This window comes from Leuciscus leuciscus (assembly GCF_965113295.1).
Source record: "Leuciscus leuciscus genome assembly, chromosome: 10".
Classification (NCBI taxonomy): domain Eukaryota; kingdom Metazoa; phylum Chordata; class Actinopteri; order Cypriniformes; family Leuciscidae; genus Leuciscus; species Leuciscus leuciscus.
In genome coordinates this window covers 12,628,688-12,654,488 of record NC_138734.1, presented here as the reverse complement: position 1 = coordinate 12,654,488, position 25,801 = coordinate 12,628,688, and the positions used below count along the sequence as shown (strand labels likewise).

The window sequence follows — 25,801 nt, the reverse complement described above, 5'->3', positions numbered from 1 at the left end:
TACATTACAATTATGCTTGTGTAGCAGGGATATGTTGTTACACCAGATTATTCATTTTATTTGTTTATAGTATTTAATTTTATTCGTTATTATTGTTTGTTATGGGGTATTTTATTTTGAAAGACTATTGTGAGCTCATATTAAAAGTAATAATCACAGTATGCACGTCGGCTGACGTCATACGTAGGTGAGAGAAGAAAATTGACTCTGTGCACGTTAGCATATGCTACTTCCGGCTGCGAAACCGATAGGGGGTGTCTAGTTTCCGGTAGCCTGATGGACGACGTAGAGGATGTATATTTCTCCAGATGTCTTGGACATTTGCCGAATATTACAGTCGATGATGTTCATCGACTGGTTAGTGATTTTTCTCCAGCTCCCCAGAGCAAGAGAGAGAAGGGGTTTAAATATTACATCTCTCAGTATTTGCATAATTTTGAAGGTAAGTCACAACAACATCCATGCTACGTGCTCAAGCTATGCTATCTGTTAACTGTTATGTTATCTCTCTAACGTTATACATTATAAAAGTCAAAATCATGCGTTAGTGCATTTTCCCGAACAGTTTGTGTTAGCCATTGTTTTGTTTATGATGTTCGGATGTTCGGAGGCTATGTTGTTGACAACCACTCCTACACATGTCATACAGGGAGTAGCAGTAAAGGTATCCGACGTTGGTTCGTTCGTTATCAAGTTAGGCGGTTTTCACCATAGACTGTAAGGTTTTCACACATATTTCTAAACAGGTCTCCCTTGCAAAATATGTTCTAACCCCAAGGGCTTCTCCTGGTTAAAGGGTATAATATAATAATAATAATAATAATAAATAATTAGTAGCCTAAAAACTTCCGTCTAGTTGTCATGGATACGCAACGCTCCACTCTGTAAAGCGACTGTTTGGGCGCGGTGACAAAAAGCAGATGTGAAAACATTGTTTACTTTTCACAATGCAGCAGCGCCTGGCTCCACCCAAATATGTGTGAAAACTGTGTTGTTTGACTTGACTATGAACAAACGAACATAGTTTTAGATAAATGGATTTAGATAGCTTAAGCTTTAGATAGCTTGGCAACAATATGTTCCTATTACAGTTGCTAATTATTATACTTACCAACTAACTTGCATGTTATTCTATTACTAACTTGCTAATATTGTTATTTTTCTGCAGTGTCTGAGAAAGATCAGGGCTCAGGAGAGGTGGTTGTCAGGGCAGAGTGCTTCAGGTCCATGAGGAAAGCTGAGAAACCTCACAAGCTCAGAGTATGGTTACAGTCAGCAGCAGTGTGAAATTGTGTTCAGTGTACAAATCCTAGTAGGCCTAATGTTGGGTAGGGTGTTAGGCTGTAGGGTATTGATGGACGTAGGGTATTGTTACTTTTTCTAGGATCATGTCAGGCTGCATCATGTCAAGGGGGTGTTCAGACAGGCTTTTTTTTTAAGAAGTGAGTAATACTGTCAAGGGATATGCATTGATTACATCAAATACATTGATATGTTTTACTTAATAGGTTGTCCTAAAAGATTTGCAGCCTGTGCAACTTCTGCACTTCTGCTGCACCTGCAAGGCTGGGAAAGCTTTATGCAACCATTGTGTAGCTCTTCTGTTTCAATCTGCACACTATTCGCAATTGAAACTCCAAGTTGTTCCCCCAATATTAAGCTGCACTGAAGGTGAACAACAGTGGCATAAGCCTAGAGTTATGGTGAGTTCAATCAATCAAACTTTATTTACAGTGCTATGCATAAGTTTAGACACCCATACTAAAGTTGACTAAAAAGAGGAATAAAAAATCATCTTTTGGAAATTGAACTTAATGCCTTAATTAAAAAAATTAGGAAAAATCCAACCTTTAAGGACACCAATTTTCTTTGTGAATGAATAATGTATCGTAAATAAATAAATATTCTTCCTTAAAATACAGGGTGCATAAGTTTGGACACCCCTATGTTAAATTCCCATAGAGGCAGGCAGATTTTTATTTTTAAAGGCCAGTTACTTCATGGATCCAGGATACTATGCATCCTGATAAAGTTCCCTTGGCCTTTGGAATTAAAATAGCCCCACATTATCACATAGCCTTCACCATACCTAGAGATTGGCATGGTTTTATTTCAGTTAGCCTAATAGCTAGTTTGATTTGCATTGAGAGATGATCTTATGGAAAGTACTCCATGCCAATCTCTAGGTATGGTGAAGGCTATGTGATGATGTGGGGCTATTTTAATTCCAAAGGCCAATGGAACTTTATCAGAATGCATAGTATCCTGGATCCATGAAGTAACCGGCCTTTAAAAATAAAAATCTGCCTGCCTCTATGGGAATTTAACATAGGGGTGTCCAAACTTATGCACCCTGTATTTTAAGGAAGAACATTTATTTATTTATGATACATTATTCATTCACAAAGAAAATTGGTGTCCTTAAAGGTTGGATTTTTCCTAATTTTTTTAATTAAGGCATTAAGTTCAATTTTCAAAAGATGATTTTTTATTCCTCTTTTTAGTCAACTTTAGCATGGGTGTCTAAACTTATGCATAGCACTGTATAAAGCGCTTTTCTTAAATACATTGTACCTGCTTTACAGTGGATTAAAAACAATCCTACTTGCCTACATTCTCTATTTATTTTTCACTATATTGACATAGGGGATAAAGCCGGGCCCTGTTGACAAGATGGCTGTGATCTCAGCCAAACCGAAAACAAGAAAGACCGCAGAGGGAGTGCGGTAAGTGCTGCATTTATGGGATTTCAGATAACAACATTCCATTGGACAATAGCATTTAAAACCAGTGGGGGGAAACTGAAATTATTATTGTTACAAGGTAGGTTCTATGTGTTTTACATCTAGTGAGTTATAGGTCCAACCAATTTCATAAATGAATGATGCCACTTAAAATGTGTCAAATCCTTCTGCAGGTGTCTTTCAAGTTGGCCAAAGCAGGCACACCTTAAATCATGAAATTCAATTTTATTATTAATTCTGATGACCTGTCACTGTACTGGTTATTGTATTCTATTTCCAGAATGCTCTTCCCCTCAAGCAAAATGTATTACTCTGTTGCAGATTTTTAGCGTGTGTGTGTGTGTGTTTTCTAACATACAGGAGTAAACTGTACAAAGGCCTTCATGGGGAACTTCCTGACCTCTCAGTTCTTCGGGTGTCTGAGGTGTACAAAGATTTAGCTGATGCTGACCGCCCTATGATCTGCAGCATGGGAATAAGTGAGGATATCCCACTTGTGGACTCACTGTTCGGCAAGGTGCAACATGGAAGTCCCCTTTCTTATCAGCAACCTGCCAAAGAGAAAGCAAAGACTCTCCATGATGCTCCACCTCCTCCATCATTGCCACTGCAAGGCTACAGACTTGAACCATCAGAGTGCATGTTTGTCTGTTCCAGGAAGCAACAGCTGCACATGAAAAGTCTCGAGGTTACCCTGGAATTGGCCCAGAAGATTGAATGTGCTACGCGAGAGCAGAGTTTGTGTGCCGATTGGTACAATGTACGAAAACCACGGGTGACTGCATCTCGTTTTAGAGAGATCTGCCATGTGGGCAAGGCCTCTGAAGAGGGACTTGCTGAACGCATTCTAAGAGGTACTCATCAGACAGGGCCTATGAAGAGGGGTTTGGAGTTGGAGGCAGATGCGATCTGGGAATATTGCCAGATAAAACGTGTGAACCACTACAAATGTGGGTTTGTGGTACAACCGTATGCACCATGGATTGGTGCCTCACCAGATGGGGTTGTTTTTGACCCCTTGGAGCAGCCTCAGTTTGGCCTTCTGGAAATAAAATGTCCAAACATTCCAAATTATGTGGACGCACCTTATCTCAAGGTCATCAATGGGTCATTGCAGCTCAAACCAACTCATGCCTATTATTGGCAAGTTCAGGGCCAACTACTTGTCACCGGTATGAGTTGGTGCGATTATGTCGTCTCCGCTCAAGATGATGTTTTCATACAAAGAATACAGAGGGATGAGAGTGTGATGGAAAAAATGAAGCGTGGGATAGATAAGTTCTACTTTCACGTGTACATGGACAAATACCTGGCAGTGGCGTAAATTGGTTGCTTGTGATACCTGAGTTTTGGGGACATTTTTACAGAAGACTGCTTTTAATCTGTTATTATCTTATATGTTGTCTTATATGTATATGTTATATATTCTATTATTATAAATGTTCATTTGTGCCTTTGTATGCATTGTTATTGAAGGGCAGTGACACTTTCATGTTAACCATTTATGAAATTGAAGTTTGTCAAATACAGTTCACTTGAAATCTATTATGTGTTTTTGCTTTCTGAAGAACAGAGAAATGGTCTTTGCATTTTTACAAAATCAATCAAATCAAAATGTATTTATATACTGTAGCACCTTACAACAATGCTCAGGTTGACCAAAGTGCTTTACAACTGTGAAACTCACAAAAACAGATAATACAGAGCAAGAATCACACACATGTGTGTGTGTATATATATATATATGTATGTATGTATGTATGTACATACATATATGTATATATATAGATAAAAAACACGTCAAAACCATATAATAACTAAATTATTAAAATATAAAACACCTTAAGATAAAATATGAAAGTGCTAAAAAAAAATTAAAAGCCAGTTTAAATAAATGGGTCTTCTAAAAAAATCTATCACAGTCTACTGGAAGCACACAGAACAAAGCTGTAGACAACACTGTAAAAGTAAAGCAATTTTATTTGCAGAGTAACAGCAAATCATTTCCAAAACTGTATGAGTATTGTTAAACATCCTGTGATGTGTTATTGGTCTTTATTTTGCCAGGAGAGTGTGGTGTCAAAGTTCATTATAGAATGGATTAGGAAATCCGGCCACCAGAAAATCAGACCATCCATTTCTTGACCAGGGGTCCGGACTGATAATTAGTGAGGAGACATGCAACAGTAAAAAGTTGGTTTATATTCCCACAAATGGAGAGAGGGATGACCGTGTCAAAAAGTTTGTTCTCTTTGACCCTCCTAATGAGCCTCTCGACGTGGACTCTCAGACGTGCAATGGCCTGGGTTTTAAGGACGTCCACCTCTGACATTTGATCCTGTTTGGACATAAAAGCTGGGCGATGCACTTTCCCGGAAACTAGCTCATCTATCAGAAACCCCTTGTCTACCATAACTTCCATGTCGGGTGTTAGGAGGGAGGTGATGCCGGAGTGACGAAAAATCTCCTTGTCACTGATGGAGCCTTCAAAAAGTGCCGACACAAATGTCAATGCTCCATGGGGGGACATGCCAATAAGCGCTTTGAATGTACAGTGCGACTTGTATGTGGAAAATACCTCACTTTGGAGCAGAAGGGAGGTAGGGGTTTGGCACCTCATTTCTGTGCAGTCAAGGATGACCTGGGTGTTTTCATAAGTCCCATGGAAATCTGTGGGGCAGTTTGCCCTCACTGATCCACTTGTCATCCATATCGAGAGAGATCCAAGTAAAGTATATAGAAAGTTGGACCACGTCACAATTATTCGACTCACTGTAGCTCTGTGGATGTTGAACTTGTGAGCAAGTTCCCTTTGTGTACAGCCGGTTGATAGATAGTTAAGGAAGAGGAAGAGCTCGTCAATTGGCAGCAATTTCTGGGGAAAATAGTTACTGTATTATAAATAGATAGAAACACTATACAACAAAGATAAAATACACAAACTAAGGTGATTAAAATATGCAGTGCATGTGGGGGTGTATGTAATCTAAAAATTGGAAACTTTCATCAATGATTTAACTGTAAAGAGTAAGCTGCCTATAGCAGGCCAGCGTGGAGCTGAGCAGCCAAAGGAGCAGAGCAACAAAAGCAGGTAGTCGCTTGCACAGACAACAAGAGTGCCAGAGCAAGCAAAAACAAAACACAGCTAACAGTGCAAAATGTGTAATTCACATGGACCAAGCTGGTAGTATATGAAGACTTCAGATGCAAAAGCCTCTAAGTGCCATCTGAAATTTTCTTCTAGAATGATCATTTTTGTCAAGCTTGTATGTTTATGTTCAGTTATTTCACTTTAATGGCAATGAAAATTACCTATTAATTGTAATAAAAGTGAAATTACTGAACTTAAATATACAAGCTTGACAAAAATGCAAATTTTTGAAGAAAATCTCAGGTGACACTTAGAGGCTTTTGCATCTGAAGTCTTCATATGTTTATTGTAGAACTTACAGTTGATCTGTTCATAGGACTCTCAGTGGATGTACTGGTGGAAAGGTTCTTCTGACCACTGGTGACTCTCACCATTCTGCTCGTTGCCTCTTGGATTAGATTCCAAAAGGCCATGAAATGCTCATATGATGGAAATCTGCATACAAACAGCACATATCATATAGTTTTTCTATTTATGGCATTCAGATTACATCAAAACATTCTCAAGTTGTGAACATGGAATCTAGCGTTGTTTTCTCTAGATCTGTTAATTATATTTCTTCATTATATTTTATTCTTCTTTACTGAAACACACAAAGTCACAATACACACACATCAGACACACACCACACACGCACTGTATGGAACCGCAAAAATCCATACTAGCCAAACTATTATACAGCTATCGTGAAACTTTAAAGCTAATCACATCACCGGCTGCTGATGATACGTTTTTTATTGCCTCGTCAGCGGAGACATGCATGTATATATTCATAAAATATGTTTTATTTACAGATCAAAGAAAATAAAATACACCAAATGTGATGGTGTGAAATCTCTGATTTCTTACCTGGTATAGTACCGAAAGTCATCAGGTGATGTGGCAAACCGCTGCAACCCAAATCTCTCCAAATGATGTGACTCGAGCTGCCTTGTGAGCTCCTCGATCTGCCTTGACATGTTCTCAAATTTCATCCGGTCGACCACGATGAAAGAGCTGGCTGTGTAATCGTGGTCTTTCATCAGGGGTGTCGTAGCCAACTCAGCACAACCAGAGACAGGTGTGTTTTCATCCACCTCAGTCACCATGTCCACGGCGGAGTCATCCTCTGGGGCGCGGTCCAAAGCCTGGATTGCTCGAGGGCGGCGCTCCCAAACTCCGGGTCGCTGGGGTTTTTTAGTGTAATTATTCCAACCGAACAAGGATGGAACTGCCTTAGGTCGAAGACACCGCTTTCCAGAAGAAGATATTACTATCTCTTCTTTCTCAAAGTGGCGACTGCACACTCTGGAGTTGGTGGTGGGGGTGAAACCTTCCCTTCTGATTTTAACAAGCCACTGGGCGCGTAAATTAAGTTCCTTTGGGAAACTATGGAAGCTCAAGGTTGTGTTGAATCTCCCCCCGGCGGTACATAGTGGCACGCAGCAATGGTGGTTATTACCACCGACTGCCCTTTGAAAAGTGAATCGTTTTTTTTTATGTTTTAGGTCCATTGCGAACGATTAAACTAACTTAATGCCGGTCCACTGATGTAAACAAGGCGGCAACCGGAAACGAATTACCCAACTTCCGCCCTCAAACCGGAAGTTAGCATTTTTCTCGTGCACAGAGTGAATTGCGGTGCAATCTAGGTTCGTCCTCTTTCCGGCGATGGTGTTAGTGGAGAGAGGTACGATCTCACGAGCTCTGTACATTTCATGTTTCAGTATGTTTCATAAGTGTTCACTTCATGTTTAAACGATAAAATATGTGAAAGTATTCAAGCTGATGTTATGTCAAACTGTTCGTTCGAGTTATCAGTGTGTTAAATTAAGTTTATGAGTTTAATTATCGGGTGAACAGCGAACTATACAAAATGGCGGCGCCGAGTGTGTATCGTGTGCGAGACATGTGTCGCGTGTGAGAGATGTAAAGATAGATGATATATATATAAAGAGATATATGTATATGGTTATAATGAGATGTATTGTATTATGAAGATAACGAATCTTGTATTAAAAAGTGAAAGTATATGTGTTTTAATGATTAACTACCTGGTACATTTAACGTACATTTTTGTGGTTAACAGGCATTGCAGAACAAGCAACGCTGATTGTGCCTGTGTGTGTTTTGTTTACTAATACAGGTATGTTAATTGATGTCTTAAACACTGTATTTCTGGTATAAATGTACAAAAATGCATACGAATTTCACTTTATATTATTGTTTATATTATTATACTATATATGATATTATAATATTGTTATATATAATGTAAATGTGTGTATGTAAATGTTATGAATGGTGCCCTCGCTCTTTCCGGCGATGGTGTTAGTGGAGAGAGGCATTGCAGAACAAGCAACGCTGATTGTGCCTGTGTGTGTTTTGTTTACTAATACAGGCACTACAATTAAATCACCTGCATCAAAAACTAGTTTGTGTGGATAGTCCTTTATTACAAAAAAAAAAAATTACACAACGCAGAGGGACAACCGCTACAAAACTGGTGCCGTGACCCATCGAATGGTTGATTGCTGTCGACCGCCGGGATTGCTGACGTGGAGTCTGACTGACGCTCAGACGAGACGGGAGACGCGGGACGTGACGGGACTTCGGGCGTCTGTTGCTGTTCTACGGTTGTGTTTGGAGCTCGAGAGGTTGGAGTCGTGCATGGGAGGAGACTGTTGCTGGAAGGAGATTCTGACACTGAAGACACAGGAGGGCGACAGATGTGCAGACTGTTGGACTGTTCAGTTGCAGTTAGGCTGGATCGGACAAGTGCCGTGCTGGATCGTTGAGGAGTGCCACCGAATTACTGTCTAAACTGTGAAGGAAGGTATTTCACATCATCATTTGACTGAGCTTTCAACCAAAGAACTGTAATAACGTAGTGAACTGAATCTTATGTGGTTTATGGACAATTGAAAATTTTTGAAAGGTTATAACACGGGTTGATTATCATTGATTACTTTTTAAACATTTTTGTGTTTTGAGAGCGTACTACGACATCTGAAGGGAATGGCTGCTAAACAAGGTGATTTGGGGTGGGACAACACATTTTCGGTCGGTAGAGGGCGGGGCAATCTGATAAACACGCCTGATGACATAAGGGTGTTTGGGGACCCTGAGTTTTGCAGTACAGGCCGGGGTAGAACAGTTGCCGGTTCTACTTACGACAGTAGTGAAATGTGTGGTAGCCCATTACCAAGAGCCAGTAATTTTGAGTACGCTCCTCTGGAGTCAGAAATGTCAGGTCAAATGAGTAACCTCATAAAACAAATTGGAAGTGAGATTGGACAGTCAATCAGAGAAAGTATGATGAAAACTGATCTTCCGAATTATCCATTCACCAAGAAGTCTCAAGAAGGTGACAGTGGTCATGTGACTGATCATTCAAATACTACTGTCATTGATGCATCAAAAATGAATTTGATCCTGAAAACTGAGGTGGCAGCACCACCACACTTTAGAGGGGATGGTTCAGATAGATACTCAATCATGGAATGGGAAGACATGATGAGGGTATATTTGAACAAACTAGATGTGACCAATTCTGACATGGTTGATGAAATAATGAACAGAGTAATGGGGCGGGCCAGAGATGTAATGAAAGTGTGGCTGCGCAATGGTACGACAACTCCTACTGTTGACTCTCTCTTTTCTGTTTTGAAGCAGCACTTCGGGGACCAGAGCAGTTCAGGTATCCCGTTGGCTGACTTCTATTCTGTGAGACCATATCCTAAAGAGGGTGCGTGGGATTATTGGATAAGATTAAACAAGGCAGCAGATGTTGCTGAGCAGAACTTGAGATTGGAAGGCAGAACTCTGCATAACAGAAGCAAAGAGTTAGCAGTTATGTTTATCCGCAACTGTCCTGACAGAGAGTTAGCTTTTGTTTTCAAGAGTAAACCTGTACAGTCATGGACTGCATCAGAAGTCCAAGAGCAACTTGATGAGTTATTGAGAGAACGCAAGTTGACTAATCAAACTGTCAAACAATTTACCACAGTTGTCTCTGAACCAGAAGTTAACGTGACTCCCCCACCATCTAAGTCTGAACAGGGTGCAGGCGTGAATGACGAGAATGCGCTGGACAAAGTCTTAACCTTGCTAGAAAAAGCGTTAGTGTGCAACGCTCAGTCTACACGGGGCCCCTGGCCTAAACAAACAGGGAATAGAAGTCGAGAATGCAGAGTGTGTCGGAGCAGTGAGCACAGCACGACTGCTCATTGTAAAATGTATAACTTGTGTTTCAAGTGTTTTGCAGCTGGACACGTGAGTTACAACTGTGACCGAACAACGTCCAGGGTGGGCTCCGGTCGGCAAACTGAAGTCACACCACAGGGAAACTAGACAGCTCCCTTCGGGCAGAGGACGAGGTGGGGCTGTGTAGTAATTCCTCTGGTGAGACTGATATTGAGTCCGTTTATTCTTTCTTCTGTGAGAGTATTGGCAAAACGAAAACCGTAATTTTTCAGAATAGCATGCAAGTTGATCAGAGTAGCAGTTTGTTTTATGCTAGTGTGTTATTACAGGACAAAGTTGAACTTCAGGGGATGTTGGACAGTGGCTCCATGGCGACTACTCTGAGCGCTGATGTAGTTCCGCAGCTCAGAAGTGCTGGGGTGCTGGACCAAGATATCCTGAGTTCTTCAGATATTGTCTTGGTAGGTTGCGGTGGAAAACAAACTAGTCCTGATGGTGTATGTAATCTGAAGCTTGAAGTCTACGGGGTTAGTTTCAGTGTCCCTGTTCTAATTGTGAGTGGTCAAAAGGACCCAATCATCCTCGGAACTAATGTTCTGAAACCTCTAATAAGTCAGATGAAACGTACAGACCAATTTTGGAGAGTGGTGAATAGACCTGACGCAGCTGTACCATCTGAGAATAGCCACTTTTTGCGAATGCTTTCATGTATAGAGAGATGGAGGGGTGATTCAATTCCTGACAGGGTGGGTACGCTGAGGCTGAGGTCATCTGTGACACTGCAGCCTATGAGTGAACACCTTGTCTGGGGTCGTTTGCCTCCAGGGTCAGTACTGTCAGCAGGGAGCACAGTGGTCGTTGAACCAAGTACTTCGCGTTGTGTGCATCGGAATGTGTTGGTTGGGAGGGTTGTGTCACCTTTGTGGGGTGATGGCTGGCTTCCTGTAAAGATGATCAATCCGACCAGTGCAGAAAATGTGCTGAGGAGAAACGCGAAGGGGGCCGACGTGTATCCTTGTGTTGCTTTGGAGGATCTCGCTCAAAGCACAGATGTGATGGTTAGCCAAAATTCAGGTGAAGTACATTTTGATAGGTCATGTGGTAGTGTGATGACGAGTGGCTCTTCATCTGCAGCAAGCTCAGTAGGTGACCGTAGGTTGTGTGACCTGGGGCTGAGCGATCTGAATGTCAGGGACTGTGAAGTATCTTCCTTTTGGCAGAACAAGCTCATTGACCTCATTGAGAAATATGAAAGTGTGTTTTCCAGGCACAGTTTGGACTGTGGCGAAGCGAAGGGGTTTTGTCATCGTATCAGAGTTACAGACGACAAGCCCTTTCGTCTTCCGTATCGTCGTCTATCTCCCGCACATTACTTGAAGTTGAAAGAGACTTTAGATGAAATGGAAGAAAAAGAAATCATAAGAAAGTCGAGCAGTGAGTTTGCGTCTCCATTGGTCTTGGTGTGGAAGAAAAATGGTGAGTTAAGGATATGCACTGATTTCCGATGGTTAAACGCACGCACTGTGAAGTATGCTCACCCTCTTCCACATCAAGCTGATGTGCTGGCGGCTTTGGGGGGGAACGCATACTTTAGTACCATGGACCTGACTTCCGGGTACTACAACATTCCCTTACACGAAGACGATAAGAAATTCACTGCGTTCTGTTCACCTTTGGGGCTCCACGAGTATAATCGGTTACCCCAAGGATTGTGTAACAGTCCAGCAACATTTATGAGAATGATGTTGACTGTGTTTGGGGACCAGAATTTCTTGAGTCTTTTGTGTTATTTGGACTATTTATTAGTTTTCGGAAAGACTGAAAAGGAGAGTTTGGAAAGGCTCGAGATGGTGTTTCGGCGTCTGAAAGACCACAATTTGAAACTGTCTCCTTCAAAATGTCATTTTTTGAGAAGGTCAGTAAAATTTTTGGGTCATATCGTGCCTGAAGAAGGGGTCGCCAGTGATCCAGCAAAAATTGAAGCTATTGTGAATATATCTGAGAAAGACTTGATGGAGAATGACGGCGTAACACCATCAGCGAGTAAAATCAGGTCCTTTTTAGGCATGGTAGTGTACTACCAGCATTTCATAGAGAATTGCTCTTCAGTGGCTAAACCATTGTTTCAGCTTTTGACGGGACAGAAAAGACCTAGGTTGGGGAGAGGAATGAAGCGACTGAAAAGAAGCCGAGCCCTCTCTTCATCTGATTGGACTGACGATTGCAGGCAAAGCCTGGAAAATTTGAAGACTGTCTTGGTGAGTCAAGTTTTGCTTGCTCACCCAGATTTTTCGAAGCCGTTTCTGTTGTCTGTGGATGCCTCTACTAGTGGGCTTGGTGCCGTTTTGTCGCAGGTTCAGGAGGGGAGTGCTGTGGCTAGGCCCATTGCGTTTGCGTCTAAATCTTTAAATCATGCACAATCAAAGTACCCAGCACACAGACTTGAGTTTTTGGCGATGAAGTGGGCTATTAGTGATAAGTTCAGTCATTGGCTCCGGGGACACAGGTTTACTGTGTGGACTGATAATAACCCACTTAGGTACATCCTCACAAAACCCAAGCTGGATGCATGTGAACAGCGGTGGGTAGCGAAGTTGTCACCGTATGATTTTGACATTCAATACATCCCAGGACCGAAAAATGTAGTGGCGGACGCGTTAAGCAGACACCCATTTGCGACTTCGAAAATTCTGCATAGACTGACTAGAACACCATACAATGTTTTGCTGCATGAGGCAAAGTCTGTTGCTGTTGAGCAGGTGCAGGATACGTTCCATCTTACATGTGAGCAAAGGCAGTGTGATGGCACTGATGTGGATGGGCTTTCAGAACGTACAAATGGTGGTGAAAATGTGTATGTTGGGTCTACTTACTTTACTGGGACAGTCTCTCGTCAAGATTTGTCAGCTGTTCTTCGATCTCATCAGGACTGGGAGCATGGTGCAGCCGTTAGGAGTATGGCATATGTGCAATACTTGGAATGCTTGGCGGATGTAGAGCAGAGTCAGCTTCACAGTCTTACTCATGATGAGTTGCTGGAAAAGCAGAGTCAGGATCCTGTAATTGACAGAGTGAAATTCTTTGTAGAGAGAGGAAGACGTCCATCTCGCAGAGAAAAAAGTGTTTGAGTCTAAAAGAACTTTAAAAATTCTGCGGCAATGGGGCAAACTTAACTTGAGGTTGGGTATTCTCTATAGAATCTCAAAGAATCCGGTGTCTAAGAAAAAGACTTATCAATTTGTGGTGCCAACAGCTCTCCGGAGTACTGTTCTGAAAGGTGTGCATGATACTGCTGGCCACCAAGGTCAGCATCGCACCCTCTGGTTGGCTAGACAACGGTTCTTTTGGGAGTCTATGGAGGAAGACATAAAGAAATACGTTAATGAGTGTGAGAGGTGCGTTTTGAGTAAACGACCTGAGCCAGAGGCGAGGGCTCCACTCGTACCAATTCAGACAACTGCTCCGCTAGAAATGGTGTGCCTTGACTTCTGGTCAGCGGAAGATGCGAACAATAAGTCGGTCGATGTGTTAGTGGTCACTGACCATTTTACTAAGCTTTCTTGCGCGTATGTGTGTCCGAACCAAACTGCAGAAGCAGTTGCCCGTGTTTTATGGAACAAGTTTTTCTGCATTTATGGATTCCCGGGTCGCATACATTCCGACAGAGGTGCGAACTTTGAGAGCTTGTTGATGGTTGAGCTATTGAGATTGTCCGGTGTGAGAAAATCACACACAACTCCATATCATCCCATGGGGAACGGACAAACTGAGAGATTTAACCGTACCCTGGGTGATATGATCCGTTCACTTCCTCCGAGATCCAAAGTTAAGTGGCCACAGATGCTAAACACTCTTACTTTCGCGTACAATTGTACAAGACATGAAACCACTGGGTATCCACCGTTTCTCTTGATGTTCGGACGAACACCAAGATTACCAGTGGATGTCCTTTTTGAAAGTGTCATCGTGGATCATGAAACTGTTGATGTTCATAAGTACGTTCAGTCACTTAAGAAAGACCTGAGGGAAGCAATATTAGTCGCGCAAGAACATGCCAAACAGCGACAGACTAAACAAGCGGAGTATTATGACCGAAAAGGAAAAGGGCATTCTCTTGAGTTGGGTGACAGAGTGCTTCTTGCGAATAAGGGGGAACGTGGGAAAAGAAAGTTAGCAGATCGATGGGAGAAGGTAGTATATGTTGTTGTGGGTAAAAGTGACACTTTGAACACGTATAAGATACGAAATCCTGGCACAGGTCAAATCAAGACTGTACATCGTAATCTGTTGATGCCTGTCAACTTCCTGCCAGTGCCTGCTTGGAATGAAGGCAGTGATAGTGGTGACAGTGTTGAGAATTCCACTGTCTGTGCTTCTTGTGAAGTAGACAATCAAACTCAGAGTGAAGATCGTACATCTCGTTGGGTGGCCGATCTTACTGATGCCTCGAATGTGACGAGAAAGGAGTCTGTTGAGTGTTTCAACGTTGATCAGAGTGATGCAACTGATGACATGGTTGCAGAATGTGACACTAAGATGGACAGAAAATCTGTGTGTGAGAGAAATTCCGACAACTTACCCAGTTCAGTTCTGTCAGTATGTTCAATGGTGTCTGATGATTCTTCTGTATCAGCAGTTTTGAGTGATGAGTGTGCTTCCAAAGTCGATGAGCCTAATAATCCAGCTGTTACAGAAACTCCCGTGTCAAGTGTGCAAGATCAGAGGATTGAAAGAGAATCAAATGGTCAAGAAGGCCTAAGGTCAAGATTTGGAAGGCTCATTAGACCAGTAAACAGGCTAATACAGTCAATGTCTACACAGAGAGTACACGCAATTCATGAGATTTAAAGTGTTGAACGAAAACTAAGTGATGTTACACTGTTTGAAGACTTTTTTTTTTTTTTTTTTTTTCTTGGCCATATACTTTGTATGATGTACATTCATGGGTACAATTCTGGATGTCATGTATTGAACTATGTAAAAGGCATAGTTTTCTATAGGTAATTTAGGGATTAGCTACCCCTGGGTTACCTTAATCTCAGAAGAGATAGTTGAGAGCTGATCGGATCTAATGTGATCTCAGAACATGTGACATTGTTAACTTGCAAAGTTTTTGTACGTGATTCATAATCTGGTGTAAAACAGTGGGGGTGGATGTAGCAGGGATATGTTGTTACACCAGATTATTCATTTTATTTGTTTATAGTATTTAATTTTATTCGTTATTATTGTTTGTTATGGGGTATTTTATTTTGAAAGACTATTGTGAGCTCATATTAAAAGTAATAATCACAGTATGCACGTCGGCTGACGTCATACGTAGGTGAGAGAAGAAAATTGCGGTGCAATCTAGGTTCGTCCTCTTTCTGGCGATGGTGTTAGTGGAGAGAGGTACGATCTCACGAGCTCTGTACATTTCATGTTTCAGTATGTTTCATAAGTGTTCACTTCATGTTTAAACGATAAAATATGTGAAAGTATTCAAGCTGATGTTATGTCAAACTGTTCGTTCGAGTTATCAGTGTGTTAAATTAAGTTTATGAGTTTAATTATCGGGTGAACAGCGAACTATACAAAATGGCGGCGCCGAGTGTGTATCGTGTGCGAGACATGTGTCGCGTGTGAGAGATGTAAAGATAGATGATATATATATAAAGAGATATATGTATATGGTTATAATGAGATGTATTGTATTATGAAGATAACGAATCTTGTATTAAAAAGTGAAAGTATATGTGTTTTAATGATTAACTACCTGGTACATTTAACGTACATTTTTGTGGTTAACAGGCATTGCAGAACAAGCAACGCTGATTGTGCCTGTGTGTGTTTTGTTTACTAATACAGGTATGTTAATTGATGTCTTAAACACTGTATTTCTGGTATAAATGTACAAAAATGCATACGAATTTCACTTTATATTATTGTTTATACTATTATATTATTATACTATATATGATATTATAATATTGTTATATATAATGTAAATGTGTGTATGTAAATGTTATGAATGGTGCCCTCGCTCTTTCCGGCGATGGTGTTAGTGGAGAGAGGCATTGCAGAACAAGCAACGCTGATTGTGCCTGTGTGTGTTTTGTTTACTAATACAGGCACTACAATTAAATCACCCGCATCAAAAACTAGTTTGTGTGGACAGTCCTTTATTACTAAAAAAAAAAATTACACAACGCAGAGGGACAACCGCTACACTTGTATTTAGCATATTTCTTAAAAGTATAATTAAGCATATATTTATTACCAATGTACTTATAGTGCATTTGTTAGAAATATATTAAAATGATGCTTGTTGCTAGCTGCTCTTTTTAAAGCTAGCTGCTCTTTTTAAAGATATCTATCAATGTAAGCAAATATCATTTGGGAACTACACGTCTTTCGAATATCTGGGTATTGTTCAAGTTCAAGTTCAAGTGGTTTTATTGTCGTTCATTCATATACAATTACAGTATACTACAAAACGAGATGACGTTTCTCCAGGACCTTAGTGCTATATTAAGAAAACAATAAAAACAATCACAAATCACAATAAGCTACACAGACTAGATAAAAATTGCACATAAAAACGGGCAATATAATAATTTACTAAAAGACAAGACAAAAGGCACAATAAAAAGACAAAGCAGCGCCGAACAGTTCATGGTAGTGCCAAGGTGTTGTTGTGCTTGCTAAAGTGTAAAATGTAAACATACCACTCTCTGAATTAAAATTAATAGACAAAGTTCCCTTAAGTGCAATTCCGGGCATGTGCAAAAAGTTCAATACCACATAGTAAACACACAGAATGTGTGTTTATTTTATCAGTTCTTGGGTATTTAAAAGTCTAACTGCTTCAGGGTAGAAGCTGTTACCCAGTCTGGTAGTGCGGGCCCGAATGCTCCGGTACCTCCTGCCAGATGGCAAGAGATTGAAGAAACTATATGAGGGGTGAGTGGGGTCTCCCACAATGCTGGTTGCTCTGCGGATGCAGCGTTGTGTGTAAATGTCTTTGATAGATGGAAGAGAGACCCCGATGATTTTTTCAGCTGTTCTGACTATCCTCTGTAGGGACTTTTGATCCGCAGTGGTGCAAGTCCCAAACCAGGCAGTGATACAGCCACTCAGGATACTCTCAATAGTCCCTCTATAGAAAGTTGTTAGTATGGGCGGTGGGAGGTGTGCTTTTCTCAGCCTTCGCAGAAAGTAGAGACGTTGTTGAGCTTTCTTGGTAATTGAGCTGGTGTTAATGGACCAGGTTAGATTCTCCGTTAAGTGAACACCAAGGAATTTGATACCTCTGACAATCTCCACAAGGGAGCCATCGATGTTCAGTGGGGAGTGGTCACTCTGTACTTTCCTAAAGTCAACAACCATCTCCTTAGTTTTGTCCACATTCAGCAACAGGTTGTTGACTTTACACCAGTCCGTTAAACGCTGCACCTCCTCTCTGTACGCTGACTCGTCGTTATGGCTGATGAGACCCACCACGGTCGTATCATCAGCGAACTTGATAAGATGGTTCGAGCTGTGCTTTGCTGCACAGTCATGAGTCAGCAAAGTGAACAACAGTGGGCTGAGTACACAGCCCTGTGGGGCCCCAGTGCTCAGTATGGTGGTGGTGGAGATGTTGTTCCCAATCCGGACTGACTGAGGTCTCCCAGTCAGGAAATCAAGGATCCAGTTACAGAGGGAGGTATCCAGGCCCAGTACTTTCAGCTTCCCGATCAAATGCTGAGGAATGATTGTATTGAATGCTGAACTATAATCAACGAACAGCAATCGGACATATGAGTCCTTTTTTTCTAGGTGAGTGAGGGCCAGATGAAGAGTGGTGGCGATGGCGTCATCGGTTGAGCGGTTAGGATGATACGCAAACTGCAGTGGGTCTAGTGTGGCGGGCAGCTGGATCTTAATGTGGCCCATGACGAGCCTCTCGAAGCACTTCATAATACATGATGTGAGTGCAACGGGACGGTAGTCGTTGAGGCAGGACACTGAAGACTTCTTAGCTATGGGGACGATGGTGGTTGCCTTGAAGCATGTTGGAACGACGGCGCTGCTCAGAGAGATATTAAAGATGTCGGTAAGAACATCCGCCAACTGGTCTGCACATCCTCTGAGCACCCTGCCCGGAATATTATCTGGTCCCGCAGCCTTCCGCGGGTTGACTCTGTATAAGGTTTTCCTCACATCGACCGAGTTGAGACAGAGCACCTGATCATTGGGAGCAAGGGTGGTCTTCCTCGCCACCACGTCGTTCTGTGCCTCAAACCGAGCATAGAAGTTATTCAGCGCATCTGGGAGGGAAATATCCCTGTCACAGGCAACTGATGGTGTCTTGTAGTTGGTCACGGCCTGGATTCCCTGCCACATACTGTACGCCGCGTGTCGCAGCTGTCCTGGAAATGAGTTAGAATTCTCCGACCGTGCATGCGCTTTGCCTCTCTGATGGCCCGAAACAGTTTGGCCCTTGCAGTACTAAGGGCCACTTTATCACCTACTCTGAAAGCGGAGTCACGTGTGTTCAGCAGGGAACGCACCTCCGCAGTCATCCACGGCTTCTGGTTAGAGCGTGTGGTGATGGTCTTGGAGAAGGTAACATCATCAATGCACTTACTAATGTAGCTGGTCACTGATAATGTATATTCTTCCAAGTTGGTAGAGTTGTCATATGTTGCAGCTTCTTTAAATATATGCCAGTCAGTAGACTCAAAACAGTCCTGGAGAGCATAGATGGCTCCTGCTGGCCAAATTTTCACCTGTTTTTGAAGTGGTTTTGTGCGCCTGACGATCGGCCTGTATGCTGGAATAAGAAAAACAGAGATGTGGTCTGAATAGCCGAGTTGGGGGCGGGGCTCCGCCCGGTACGCGCCTGGGATGTTTGTGTAAACAAGATCAAGCATGTTCGCCCCTCTCGTTGCAAAGTCCACATACTGATGGAATTTAGGAAGCACTGACTTGAGATTCGCATGATTGAAATCTCCAGCGACAATAAACAATCCATCAGGGTAAGCATTCTGCAATTCGCTAATAGCCCCATAAAGTTCACCAAGCGCTTCCTTGGCATTTGCGCTTGGGGGAATGTAAACACCGATTACTATAACAGAGGTAAATTCCCGTGGTAAATAAAAAGGTCGACTCCTGACAGTCACAATCTCTACCAGCGCTGAGCAGTAGCTAGAGACTAGCACAGAGTTATTGCACCATTCCGTGTTAATATAAACACACAAGCCACCTCCGCGAGTCTTACCGCACAGAGATGCATTTCTGTCGGCACGAAACGAGGCGAGCCCATCTAGCTGAATGGCGGCGTCCGGAACTCTGTCGCTGAGCCACGTCTCTGTGAAAATAAAGACGCAGCAGTCTCTAAACTCCCGCTGCGAAGTTTGCTGGAGCCGAATAATGTCCAGTTTGTTGTCCAAAGAACAAACATTCGAAAGCAAGATAGATGGGATAGCCGGCCGGCTAGGCTTTGTTTTTAGCCTAGCATGGACCCCCGCTCTCTTGCCGCGCTTCCGTTTCCTCGCGCACCGCTTACGTCGTCCTTTCCCCCGGCTACCGGCGTTATGCAACACCGAGGGATGGAATTCTGGCCTCCGCAGCAAGCCGAGGTTGCGAAGCTTCTCATGCAGATCACCATCCAGCTTGGTTATAGTATGAGTCTTGTATTTAAGCAATGTCTGGCGATGGTAAACACAAATGCTGGTCGCTGCGATATCCATAATGCCGTGAGAAAATAGACTAAGTAATAAAAATAGCACATTGAGGATCTGGAGTGGCCACTGCGCACTACCGCGCCGCCAAAAGTGTCAGATGACACGTATCACAATTGTATTAAAAGGTGCTCCACGCATTTTACTCATCATTATTTACAGGCCTCCAAAATACTCTCCAGCCTTTGCTGAGAAATTTACAGAACTGTTATCAACAATTACCTCAGAGTTTGACTGTTTTGCCATTGCTGGAGATTTGAACATTCACATAGATAATGCAGAAAACAATATGGCAAAAGAAATCAAAACTGTTTTAAAAACTTTTGATCTGACTCAGCATGTACATGGACCCACACACAATCATGGACACACTCTAGATGTACTTATCAGTAAGGGTCTAAACATCTCATCGATTGTTATTAAGGATGTAGCACTGTCTGATCATTTCTGTATTTTCTTTGATATATTGATCTCTCCTGCCACTGAAGCTAGATCTGAGTCTGTCAAGAAGAGATGCTTAAATGAGAACACTAGTGTACTATTTATGAAGGCTATATCCTTAACACCAAGCATATCTGCTGACTCTGTTGATTTTCTCCTTGATTCTTTTAACTCAAAAGTTAAAAGTGCAATTGATGATATTGCTCCTGTGAAAGTCAGGAAGAAGAGTGGCAGACAAAAAGCACCTTGGAGAAACTCAACAGCAGTGCAAAATATGAAAAGACAATGCAGAAAAGCAGAGCGCATGTGTCGGAAGACAAAACTTGTAGTCCATTATAACATCTACAAAGACAGCCTTCATGCTTTCAATATGGAACTAGGCAAAGCTAGACAGACTTTCTTCTCAAATATTATAAACTGCAATTTAAACAACACACGCACTCTTTTTGCTACTGTAGAGAGACTGACAAACCCCCCAAGCCAGATTCCCAGTGAAATGCTCTCAAACAGCAAGTGCAGTGAGTTTGCTTCTTTCTTCTCTGACAAAATCAATAATATCATAAAGGTGATCAGCACATCCTTGAGTTGTGCTGGGGTCAGACAGATCAGACCACCTGAAAAAGTAGTAACTTTGTCTGATTTCAAAAAAATTGATGGCAAAATTTTGGTAGAAACCGTACAACACCTTAAAACATCAACATGCGCTCTTGACACACTTCCCACATCTTTTTTTCAAAAGTGTGTTAAACAGTTTAGAAGCAGATCTTCTAGAAGTGGTAAATGCCTCACTTCTCTCTGGGAGTTTTCCAAACTCCCTGAAAACTGCAGTTGTCAAGCCCCTCCTGAAAAAGAACAATCTGGATAATACCATATTAAGCAACTATAGACCAATCTCAAATCTTCCTTTCATAGGCAAGATCATTGAAAAAAGTTGTCTTCAATCAGCTGAACAAATTCTTAAGCTCGAATGGATACTTTGATAATTTTCAATCTGGTTTCCGACCGCATCACAGCACAGAGACAGCGCTCATAAAGATAATAAACGATATTCGCTTAAATACTGATTCAGGCAAATTATCAGTGCTGGTAGTACTCGACCTCAGTGCTGCATTTGACACTGTCGATCACAACATACTTCTTGACAGGCTGGAAAACTGGGTGGGGCTTTCTGGGATAGTCCTAAAATGGTTCAGGTCATACTTAGATGGGAGAGGTTATTATGTGAGTATAGGAGACCATAAGTCTGAGTGGACATCCATGACATGCGGAGTCCCTCAAGGCTCAATTCTTGCGCCACTCCTGTTCAACCTGTATATGCTCCCAATGAGCCAAATAATGAGAAACAACCAAATTGCTTACCACAGCTATGCAGACGACACACAGCTGTACTTAGCCCTATCGCCTAACGATTACAGCCCCATTGACTCCCTGTGCCAATGCATTGATGAGGTCAACAGTTGGATGTGTCAAAACTTTCTTCAATTAAACAAAGACAAAACTGAAGTTATTGCGTTTGGAAACAAAGATGAGGTTCTCAAGGTGAACGCATACCTTTTCTCTAGGGGTCAAACAACTAAAAATCAAGTCAGGAATCTTGGTGTGACACTAGAGTCAGACCTTAGTTTCAGTAGTCATGTCAAAGCAATAACTAAATCAGCATACTATCATCTGAAAAATATTGCAAGAATTAGATGCTTTGTTTCCAGACAAGACTTAGAGAAACTTGTGCATGCTTTCATCACCAGCAGGGTGGATTATTGTAATGGACTCCTCACTGGCCTTCCCAAAAAGACCATAAGACAGTTGCAGCTCATACAGAACGCTGCCGCCAGGATTCTGAGCAGAACCAGAAAATATGAACATATCACACCAGTCCTCAGGTCTTTACACTGGCTCCCAGTTAGATTTAGGATTGATTTCAAAGTATTATTACTGGTATATAAATCATTCAATGGCCTAGGACCTCAATACATTGCAGATATGCTCACTGAATATAAACCCAACAGATCACTCAGATCATTAGGATCATATCAGCTAGAAATACCAAGGGTTCACTCTAAGCATGGTGAGTCTGCTTTTAGCTATTATGCCAGCCGCAGCTGGAACCAGCTTCCAGAAGAGATCAGATGTGCTCCTACAGTGGTCACATTCAAATCCAGACTCAAAACACTTCTGTTTAGCTATGTATTTACTGAATGAGCACTGTGCTGCTGTTCGTCCGACTGTACTGTATTGTATTTCATTTTATTTTTCTAAACTGTTTTAATTATTCTTGTTTCTTTTTATTATTTTAATTTCTTCTATGTAAAGCACTTTGAATTGCCATTGTGTATGAAATGTGCTATATAAATAAACTTGCCTTGCCTTGCCTTGTTTGTTTAGCATATTTATTTAAAGTATAATTAAGCATATACTTATTACCAATGTACTTCTAGTATACTTTTTAGAAATATATTAAAATGCAATTCAATGTATTTTTAATGCACTTCAAATAAGCATGTTGGTAATACAAATGTATTATAAACATACTATTTGTATTTCAAGTATATTTTTAATACATTTAATACTACGTCTTTTTCACCTGGGAAGACTAGTCTTAACAGTTTATGCAACTGGCCACAGATCGTAAGCAAGCCTCTTTTCTTAGAGGGAGCTCTCGCAGAAGTAAAGTATCTAAGCTCTTTCAGAGGTAGATAGCTGAACCACCACAACAGAACCTGGATTTCTCTGGCCCGGTGCAGGTGGCAACAGACAAAAAAATCATGGACATATGTTAAAGGGTCGTAAAAAAAATTGTCACACTTGGCTTCCTCGCGGTCAAAAATGACCGCCATAGGAAATGAATGGGAAATACGAAAAAATACGAAAACTCAGAGAAACTTTTGGTGTTACAAACTACAAATCATCCACTGTGCAGAAAAAAAGTGCACAGCAATGAAGAGGTGACACTCTAAAACATCAAGAGTGCAAATATGACCCACCACACACCACACACACAACAAATTTTGCTCCAAACTATATCAAAACTATATAATCATAACTCCAAAACTGTAGCAAGGAGAGTCAAAAGGTAGGTATCGTTTAAAATAACACTTTTTAAATTTTTGGAAAATATAAATTAGATTACATTTGGACATTGTCCTGCCGAGAAACTGCTGATAAAAGACAAAATATATATATACTTTTTATTATGATTTTGCATATCTTTCTTATTTGTCATGGAATAACTCAGGAAGGAAATAAGGTAGGAGGAAAATTATTTTTTAGTGAAGCCCCCCTACATGTTAGTTGCATCTGGATAAAAAAATAAATAAAGAGATAGCCTTTTTGTACAGTCTTTGACGCCCCCTCATGGGCAATTTTTTTCTCCATGAAGAATATCTTGTCATAAAAGCAATAGATTGTTCATTTTGGGCTCATTTTAATTGTAATAATATGCTGTAAAAAATGAAGTGCCATTTTCAATGATCTGTGAATGTTTCATGAGCTGTATGATGTTTTTGACACATTGCAGTACATTATTTTATAGATTATGAAAAAAAGAAATTCTATTTATCAGCAAATAACTCAGCAATACTTAAGATTTTTTCAAAGTGGATACATTCACTGTAAAGTTCAGACTCTAAGCTTTCAAATGAAATCAACTTTTCGTTAATCAAGGCAACATTTTTGAAAAATATGGTAATGAATATTTTCGCAGCTAGGTGGCGCCTGCTGGTGGTACACTCGGTTTCAGAGGGATTACTCAGCACTCGTTAGGAGTAAATAAATGTGATTAGATTTTTTCTTTTCAAATGGGAATCAAAAAAATTTAATAAAATAAATAAATAAAAAAGCTATAGGCAACCTATGGGCGGTTACAGGACATTACACAAATTTATATATTTTTTAAAGCCACTAGATGGTGCTCTTCTCACTTGAATTTTATTTTTTTTTTTTTGGCCTGCACTCTATTTTGATGTGAAATGTTGCATTTATTGAAAAAATAAATAAATAATATATATATATATATATATATATATATATATATATATATATATATATATATATATATATATATATATATATTAATTCTAATAGAAAAAATAGCTCATAAAAGTTATATAATTAATGCAAAGTATCATAAAAATCTTAAAAAATTCTAAATAATAATAAAAAAATATTATTGATCAAAAATATATTTCATTGGTTTTCCTGGGGGAAAAAAAAAGTTAAATTTTAAGGCTTCGGTCTTTTTTGACTGAAAGGAAGCTAAGTGTAACCCATTTACGAAGAAGCCCAGAGGGTTAAGGGAGTAAACAACTAGCAAGGTAACAAATCAGAGCGGCAACAGATGTAACTGTGCAGCCCCGAAGATATCTGGACAGCTGGAACGCCTGGGGATGGAGTCTCCACTCTCTTCGGCAACAAGCTGCCGTGAGGCCACCTGGGCGGCACGATTGAGCAGACCGGAATTTTTAAAGTGTAAGAAGCGACCTCAGAAGCTTCTGACCCCATAGGAGGAGGTGGCGGGCGAGTAGTGATATGCGAGGGAAGCGTATGAGCAACAGTCGCTGAACTGGGCAGTGCATCTTGCTGAGCAGCGGCATCAAGCAAGGAAACTGCTACAACTCGAGCAAACTAAATGCCAATGCAGTGTGAGGTAAGCCCAAGTCCTCCTTACTGCATGCCCGTTATACATGGCCCCTAAGCTAGTGTTTAATAGACACTTGTTCTAGGAGCCATTAGCCCAGAGAAACAAAAGGTCTGAACACTGTTAAGGGTTTGGCAGCATACCAGGTGTTGTTAACACACGGAGCATGCTGCTCTGCCACGGCCACCTAGGAACTTGGTCATAAAGTCAGTGCTAAAGCGGTCATCATATGGAGTAAACCATTTATATGCGGCTGCATCTCACATTATGCCCCAGGAGCCTCTGAAGTTTATTCAGTGGGACCCTTTCTCACCTCTAAGCCCCGACCGGACACATTCCAATTGAGAAATGCGTAAACCAAGTCCACCTCCGTACCGGAAAAAAACTCCTCAGTCCGTAGACGAGTACTCCTTTCCGTCAAATCCAACTGGCTATGTAGCACTCGAAGGGAGGGACTTGTACAGAGACTTCGACCTCTCAAATGGGGTCTCATAATACATCATAACCTGTCAGTGTCTTTGTCATGACAACTTGACATACACCAATACATCATAACCAGATTAATTATCAAACTTAAGAAACTACTTAGCTTTATGGGTTAGAATTAAATTCATGACACAGTTATAATGGCATGACAGCCAATGTCAAAACCAACCACATGACAGTTTAATGTAATGTTAACCCATAAAGCTAAGTATAATTAATAATAATAATCTTTGCATTTAAATTAATATAAATATATACATATAAATACAAGCTTTAAAATAAAGCGTTTTAAATGACTAAGCTTATGTATTTTCTTTTGAGCTCCTTGTGAAATTCGGTTATAGATATTCGGAAATAGATTCATGCAACAGGCCTCAGAACAGGAAGCAGAATGAAAACGAAACACAAAGAAAACTAACCAGACCAGAACATTATCCTGACATGTGTAGGCTGT

The 25,801-nt window shown here is 41.0% G+C and overlaps 2 protein-coding genes across 2 annotated transcripts; one reads left to right on the top strand and one right to left on the bottom strand.

Annotated features, from left to right (window-relative positions):
* Window positions 1-341: 341 nt before the first annotated feature.
* On the top strand, window positions 342-4,115 carry LOC309507486 (uncharacterized protein). Its single transcript, XM_082181682.1, has 4 exons — window positions 342-442; window positions 1,509-1,703; window positions 2,647-2,726; window positions 3,105-4,115. Exons 1-4 carry the CDS (start codon window positions 344-346, stop codon window positions 4,066-4,068), a joined length of 1,338 nt encoding a protein of 445 aa, XP_082037808.1. The 5' UTR covers window positions 342-343; the 3' UTR covers window positions 4,069-4,115.
* A 547-nt stretch (window positions 4,116-4,662) lies between these two features.
* Window positions 4,663-7,507, bottom strand: LOC309507170 (uncharacterized protein). The gene is made up of 3 exons (XM_082181278.1): window positions 6,745-7,507; window positions 6,195-6,330; window positions 4,663-5,619 (listed from the first exon to the last, which is right to left on the bottom strand). The coding sequence occupies exons 1-3, from the start codon at window positions 7,386-7,388 to the stop codon at window positions 4,870-4,872; spliced, it is 1,530 nt and encodes a 509-aa protein (XP_082037404.1). The 5' UTR covers window positions 7,389-7,507; the 3' UTR covers window positions 4,663-4,869.
* Window positions 7,508-25,801: the final 18,294 nt, after the last annotated feature.

Excerpts from the sequence above, each read along its gene's own strand:
- LOC309507486 (XM_082181682.1), top strand. The coding sequence starts at position 344 with ATGTTCATCGACTGGTTAGTGATTTTTCTCCAGCTCCCCAGAGCAAGA. Across the intron at positions 443-1,508 it reads GTATTTGCATAATTTTGAAG|GTTGTCCTAAAAGATTTGCA; the intron begins GTAAGTCACAAC and ends TTTACTTAATAG. Across the intron at positions 1,704-2,646 it reads GGCATAAGCCTAGAGTTATG|GGGATAAAGCCGGGCCCTGT; the intron begins GTGAGTTCAATC and ends ATATTGACATAG.
- LOC309507170 (XM_082181278.1), bottom strand. The coding sequence starts at position 7,388 with ATGGACCTAAAACATAAAAAAAAACGATTCACTTTTCAAAGGGCAGTC. Across the intron at positions 6,331-6,744 it reads GACTTTCGGTACTATACCAG|ATTTCCATCATATGAGCATT; the intron begins GTAAGAAATCAG and ends GTTTGTATGCAG. Across the intron at positions 5,620-6,194 it reads GTCCTATGAACAGATCAACT|AAATTGCTGCCAATTGACGA; the intron begins GTAAGTTCTACA and ends TATTTTCCCCAG.